Source organism: Rhinolophus sinicus, linkage group LG15, assembly GCF_036562045.2.
Source record: "Rhinolophus sinicus isolate RSC01 linkage group LG15, ASM3656204v1, whole genome shotgun sequence".
Lineage (NCBI taxonomy): Eukaryota > Metazoa > Chordata > Mammalia > Chiroptera > Rhinolophidae > Rhinolophus > Rhinolophus sinicus.
In genome coordinates, this window is record NC_133764.1 from 36,648,289 (window position 1) to 36,655,407 (window position 7,119).

A 7,119-nucleotide genomic window follows, 5' to 3' on the forward strand; every position below is an offset into this window, starting at 1 on the left:
TACTTGTCTTCAGCCACTGGATCACCCTCCCGACACCCTCAGGAGGCAGAGGTGTGGAGTCACCTCCTGGGGTGGGAGGCAGCCCTCTTCCCACGCATGAAAGAAACAACTCCATAGGTGGGGGAGTAGTCTGGAGGCTCTTGGAACAGACCCAGGTCAGCTACAGCAAAAATCAGCTTTATTCACACACACACCCCAGAGGCAGCCTCCTCACTCCCAGGCCCTGGACCTGCTGGGAGGGCTGCCGAGGGGCTGCCTTAGGCAGGGCCTAGAACACCACAGCTTGGGCCCCTGGAGCTGTGTATTTACTGTTCCTGCTGGTGGAACCTGACAGAGTGGTCTGAGAGGCCCAGCCCACTCTCGGAGGTGGGTGGCACTCTGGCCACTCAGTAGATGCCATAGGTGGGTTCGTGACTGTCCCTGTACCGGTCCAGGTAGCGCAGGGGCTGCCGGTGGGGGAAGCGCTTTTGCTTGGGGTGGTACGGGGGCTGCCGCACAAATTCAAACACGGGCTCCCGCATGTCTGCAAGAAGAGTGAGGGGTTGTGGGTGTGGAATATTGCGGGCCTGAGCCCCTCTCCCTTCTCTCTCGGCTCGGACTGCTCAGGCTGGGACTACCCAGTCAACCCACCCAAGAACGGCCAACCCTCCGTGGCCCGGGAGAACTGCCTGTCAGGTCAGGAGGTCTGTGAGCTCCGGCCAGCCGCCCCCTCCTCCAGCCCACTCTGCCCTTACCCAGCAGCTGGTGGAAGATGTGGGTAACTGAGTCATCCCAGCGGCACTGGAAGAAGGCCAGGCCAGCTGGAGTCATGGCTTCCTGGTGTTTCTTATAGAAATCAAAAGTGTGGAAGGTCCGCTGGGCAAGCTGGTAGCTGTAAGATGGGGAGAATTTGAGGGGGGGGGGGCACCAGAACCTCACACCCCACCTCTGGCCCCAAAGGCAATCCTAACGAGTCCTTTAGGGTCTGCCTAGCACAACGACCATTCTGCCCATCTCAAGGCCCGAGTTTAGAGAGAGACCCGAGCAAGACCGACCATTCCTAGGAAGTGGGCGTGAGGCTGGTGGCGGCGGTGGTGATGTACGGGTTGGGGGAGATTACCAGGGTGAGGGCCGGGTGTCCCCAGAGAAGTCTATTGGCTTGTCCTGCTTAAAGAGCAGAAAGGCAAAGCGGTGGAAGCCGGAGCCCCGGGCAGGAAAGGGGGGCAGGTAGGGACATGTCTCCTGTCCTTCAGCCACTTTGTTGCCAGGGATGTTGGTTCTGGTGGGAGGAAAAGTAATCCGTTAATTGCCACTCGAGGGAGGTGGCAACAGGAGCCTCCCCACCCCCCTACTCCCTAAAGGTTGATACAACTCCTAGGTGAACAGACCCTAAAAGAATCTCTATCAATCAAGTAGGAGGTAGAGATCTGTGAACCTTTGGGGCTCATGGGCTGAGAATGAGGGTCCCAGAGACTGAGCAGCTTGTTTGCTAGGCCCTGGGGAGCTGGTGGAGCTGCCATGGTCATTCAGGCTGGAGACCACGCCACCTTTGAGCAGCTTCTCTCTCCATTTCCTGAAGCTTTGTAGTTTGTCAGAGTGTCGGCCCAGCCTGGCACCAGGATGGCCACTGTACCTGCCTCGAGAGGCAGCCCCAGAGGGTCCTGCCGCACAGGCTGGTAATTGCACTTGAATAAAAATGACAGAAACCAGCCTCCTAGTCACTGGCACCAATTACCCCGAAGTCCCAAAGCTGGGGTCACCAATCTGACTTCTACACCCTGGCCTGGTGCTCGGAGCCAAAGGCCACAGAGAAAACCAAAGGCAGCCCAGCCTGGGCACGTCACAGCTGCAGAGGCCCTCATGGTCCTTTTCCCACCTGACTGTCACAGAGCCCCTCAGGGGGTTAAAGAATATGGAGGCATCATGCTAGTTTTATAGGTGAGCAAATGAGTACAGGAAGACCAAGAGGCCTGTGGGAGCAGCCAAGGCCCATGGCCTGCGTTTCTTCTATACCTGTCCTCAGCCACTGGATACAGGACCCCTAACACTGTCAGGAAGCAGAAGTGAGGGGCCACTTCCTGGGATGGGAGGTTAATCCCAAGTCCCATTGTTAATCCATGGTGGAGCCAAGACTGAAATTCAGGCGCAGCTCTTCCCAGGATGCGAGGCCTCCGCGCATGCCTCTGCCCCCGTCCCACCCAGGTACTCACACCAGCCAGTGGACATACTCGGCATCCGGCTCCAGCAGGTGTCCATCTGCACACAAACAGACCCACTGACCGAGGGCCCTGCTGCCCCCTCCCACCCACTCTTTGGCCCCTCCCCCAGCTCCCCAGGGTCCTGGCTCATGGGAGGAAAGGGAGCAGGAGGCCCTGTGAGCCCCGGACACTTACCCAAGTTGGTGAGTAACAGTGTCCACATGGAGCCTTTGTCTGCCTCATAGGTTACCTCTGGGGTCTGGGCAGCCTGACAGGGGGAGAACGGGGGAGATGTCACTCCAACTAGGGACAGACAAGCTGTTATAATAAAAAGACTTTCCTGGAGGGCAAGAGCCTGAGGGAGCCTAGGAGAAGGGAGGGCCCCCTCTGATCCAAACTCCCTTGACACCTCGAGAGGTAGGTCAGCAAAGAGAACCTTATAGAAGGAACCCTGCAGAGTTGCCTATCCAGAGATCCGAACCCCAGGAAGGCCCACCTGTCAATGGACAGGGGCTAGGAGGGCACTCTGAAGACAGCAGACCAGTCACGGGAGTATGCCAAGATGGAGCTTTTTCTTCCATTTCCCTTTTTTGTAATTATCATGGTGGTGTTGACCAGGAATCAAAAAGAGGAGGAAGAGAATAACAAAACTCCGAATCAGGTCACGTAGATGCCATGCTTCTGCCCTTAACCATCTTAAAAACCGCCTCTAGAAATGCTTTCAAAAAGGAATTATCTGGGGCAGCCAGTTAGCTCAGTTGGTTAGAGCGTGATGCTTGTAACACCAGGGTTACTGGTTCGATCCCCGCATGGGCCAGTGTGAGCTGCGCCCTCTACAACTAGATTGAAACAACTACTTGGAGCCGATGGGTCCTGGAAAAACAAAATAAATTAAAAAAAAAGCTTAAAAAAGAAAAAAAAAGGAGTTGTCTGCGGCCCTGCTGTGTGCACAGCAGGGAGGGGCACAGCCAGCAGTTACCTCGGTTGGAGTGACCTCATTGCCGTGGTACACGGGCATCAGGTCATCCTCACCCACGGCATAGGCCACGTGCAGGGGAACGCGGGGCACGAAGGTGGCACCGTGAAACAGGTCTCGGTAGAGGCCACAGTACTCCGCCAGTCGCTGCTTGTGGTAGGGGCCACAGGTCCTCTCCCACTCAGCCCGCACAGCGTCCAGTGGGATGCGCACTAGGAAGGAATAATGCCAGCTGAGATGTACAGTGAGGGCAGGGACACCTGGGCCCCCTCCCCTGGGAGGGCTTACCTGTGCAGAGGCGGGCGGCCCGTTCCTCTTCCACATTGGCCCGCAGCTCCCGGAGGACCCGTTTCCGCTCCAGCAGCTGTTGGGTCCGACAGACCTTAGGTGGAGGCAGCCCAATGTCAATCTTGGGATCTGGGGAGGGAGGATGTGTTGCCAGAAGCAGTATCAAGTCTTGGGAAAGCCACCTTTCCCTACCTAGTCCTCTCACTTGCTTACACTGTGCTGCTAAGGCTTTCCTCTTATTTTACAAAACTAAAGCACACTGTGCAGTCTGCTTCACAGACCTGAACAGGGTCCAGTTGCTAAGCAAATAGGATAAGCTTGAGATTGCATATTTCTGATCCCTAAACCCAGTTAGTCTGTCTAGGTCATGGGACATAGACAGGCACATGGTCTCCTAACTCTAGTTGCGATCACCTTCAAGTTTGTTCACAACTGGCCATGGACACACACCTGTGTCCTCAGTAGAATTAACAAACCATACAAGTTCCCTGGGGAATTTGTTATAATTCAGATTCTGATTCAGCAGGTCAGAGTGGGGCCTGAAACCGCATTTCTAACAGGCTCCTAGGTAATGCCCCTGGTACTGGTCCGGGAACACACTTTGAGTAGCAAGGCCCCAGAGAACTTTCAATCCAACACCTTTTTCCATTTACATTAGACAATAACCGTAAGTAACACACACTGAACCCTCATCAAGGAGGACATTAGTCTAAGAATTCCACTGGGTTGTATCCTTTAATCCTCACAATTTGGGACTTGGACACAATTATCTGATTTTATAGTTGAAGAAACTGAAGCTCAGGGAAGTCATTCCTAAGAGGTGGTACTGACGTGCGTTTAAATCAGGCTATGGAGTCCATGCCTGTGCCCTTAACCACCATAAACATTGCCTCGCCGCTGTCAATGCTTTCCAAAAAGATGCACTTGTAAGCTGCTCAAGGACAGGGTCCCAGAGTCACCCTGCCCAGGGCTTTCAATTTCATTCAGCAAAGCACTGTACACCTTTGTGCCAGACACTAGGGCGCAAGGATCCAATGATGGTCAAGACAGGCAGGATCCCTGTCATTAGACAAGCTCACAATCTGGGAGAAAGTCAGGATCCAGTGTGATCAGGGCTACATACGAAGTATTTGAGGAGCACAGAGGGCCTTTCTAACCCGGAATGACAGGGGCGAGGACGTCAAGAAAGGATTTTAGGAGTAGAAATATCTAAGGTGACACTCCAGGAGGAGGGACATTTTCCAAGTAGGAGGACCAACAGGTGTGAAAAATCCTGGTGGGACTAAACCGCCAACAGAGCTGGCTGGGCAGGAGACTGGTCCCTCCCCCAATGTCGGGGAGGGCGCCGGTGGGTACGCCAGAGGCCGGCGACCACAGCCCCAGCTCCCGTCGCCCCGCACCTGACTTCTCCCCGAAATGCTCCCGGTAGGTCCTCCACCAGTGCGGGGCCTGCGCCTCCTGCTCCGCCCGGCGCCGATAGCGGTCGAAGCTGCGGTACTTCTCCAGCCGCTCCAGGTTGCTCACATCGATGTCCTCGTTGGGCATCGGCCCCAGAGGGGCGGTCCGGCGGCTCAGCGCGGCTGCGGGCAGAGAGCGGGACGTCAGGCCAGCTACTGCCGGGCGCCACGGAAACTGGAGAGGGCATTGGCTCGAATCCCAGGGTTCGAGCTAAATGGGGACCTCCGAGAGCCCCCGACCCCCAAAACCCTCACCCGAGGTGCTGAAGTCCCGCCATCTCCGACTTCCGCACAGCACAGCTCGCCACCAGGGCGCCGCCATCTCCCCTCAGGTCGGCGACGCCGCCTCTAGGACCCGGCAGAGGCGGCCGGATCAACGCCTGAGCGCGCCGCGGAGGCCCCGCCCCGCCCACCAGGCCCCGCCCCCGGGCGCGCGACCTGAGAGCCAAGCCCTCGCCCAGGCCCCAGGCTCCTCCTTCCCGGGAGCCCCGAGCTCCTTCCTCCCGGATCGGAGAGGCTGTGGGCCCGGGGCACCGCGGCTCCGGAAGTGCCCGGTGGACGGCGGGAAGGAGCTGCGGGCGGTCGGCGTTCTTGCCTGCGGCCAGCCACCAGGAGATGGTATAAACCGGGAGCGGTAGGCGGGGCCAGGCAGCCGCTCGGACTCGCGATGGTGAGGGCTTTGCGGGCCTCCGCGTGCAGCTCTGGGCCCAATCCCAAAGGCTGCCGCCCAGTGGTGCAGCTGCACGGCAGGGGAAGGGGTGCGAGCACAGATTCTGGAGTCAAGGCTGCTTGGGTTCACATTGCAAATTGTGACCTTCCGCGCCTTCGCATTTGCCTCATTTGGAAAAAAAACCCAAAAAACTAACAATAGCGCTTATCTCATAGGGTTGTTAAGATTAAATGAATTAATATGTAAAACACTTGCGGTGGTATACGTGTTAGCCTTTGATCGCCTCCACTTTACTAGTGTCCACAGAGCAGCATAAATGACCTGGTTAAGAGAGTGTCTGCCTAAAGCTTTCTCCAGTGCTGTGTTACTTTTGGGATCCAGTGTTAACAAAGTAAAACTTGGTACCCCAGGTGATCTGACTCCTGCCCTGGAACTCCACAGTTTCCATGACACCAAATCTTCACTTACTCAGCACTTTGCTCCCAGGGGCACAGGACCTTTACAGATTGCTGCTTTCCACTCACCTTCCCCCTCTGTGCCCTGGTGGCCTCCCAGCCCCAGTGGAGTGAGTGGTCCCTCCAATAAGACTTCCCTGATGTCCCAAGCCAGGGCTGGCGAGCAACTCAGTTGCTTTGGTACTAGCAGAAGCTTGACCCTCACACTCACACTGAAATGGGACGGGAGGGTCTCCCCATCCAACAGGAAGTGGCCACACCTTGAACTTAGTTTTCATAAATAGCAGCCAAACAGCTAAACCTCTTACCATCTCTGGCAATTCACCCATCAGTGTGCACTACTGTGTTAAGGCCAGTAAGGCACAGTCCTGCCCTTAAGGAATCATTGCTTATTAATTTGTGAAATCCTGCTAAATGTACAGCAGAACTAAAGGCTGAGGGCAGACCAGGCCCGGAGGAGCACGCGTCATATCTTCTTAATGTTCTGCGTGTGTTTACATCTGGCCTCCTTTGCTATTTTACCTTTTTTGTTTCTGAATCCTCTTCTATATGCTGCTAGCCCTAGCCTGCCCCTCTGCAAATGAGGAAGCACAGGGCCTCCAAGGGCAGAGGCCCAGGGCTTGCTGGTCAACCAGGTGGCTCGTATTTCTCCATTAGTCCTTACCTTTGAGAATCGTTCTTTTTTTGTTTGTTTGTTTTTGTTTTTTAGATTTATTGGGGAAGGGGAACAGGACTTTATTGGGGAACAGTGTGCACTTCCAGGACTTTTTTCCAAGTCAAGTTGTTGTCCTTTCAATCCTAGTTGTGGAGGGTGCAGGTTCAGCTTCAAGTTGTTGTCCTTTCAGACTTAGTCATGGAGGGCGCAGCTCAGCTCCAGGTCCAGTTGCCGTTGCTCCAGTTGCCGTTGCTAGGTGCAGGGGGCACAGCCCACCATCCCTTGCAGGACTCGAGGAGTTGAACCAAGGAGTTGAACCGGCAACCTTGTGGTTGAGAGCCCACTGGCCCATGTGGGAATCGAACCGGCAGCCTTTGGAGTTAGGAGCACGGAGCTCCAACCACTTGAGCCACTGGGCAGGCCCCGAGAATCATTCTTGTT

At 55.7% G+C, this 7,119-nt stretch overlaps 1 protein-coding gene across 1 annotated transcript; it reads right to left on the minus strand.

Annotated features, from left to right (window-relative positions):
* Nucleotides 1-161: 161 nt before the first annotated feature.
* MRPL38 (mitochondrial ribosomal protein L38) lies at nucleotides 162-5,445 on the minus strand. Its single transcript, XM_019745558.2, has 9 exons — nucleotides 5,154-5,445; nucleotides 4,842-5,021; nucleotides 3,442-3,570; nucleotides 3,157-3,365; nucleotides 2,373-2,445; nucleotides 2,190-2,235; nucleotides 1,100-1,258; nucleotides 735-871; nucleotides 162-523 (listed from the first exon to the last, which is right to left on the minus strand). Exons 1-9 carry the CDS (start codon nucleotides 5,218-5,220, stop codon nucleotides 387-389), a joined length of 1,137 nt encoding a protein of 378 aa, XP_019601117.2. The 5' UTR covers nucleotides 5,221-5,445; the 3' UTR covers nucleotides 162-386.
* Nucleotides 5,446-7,119: the final 1,674 nt, after the last annotated feature.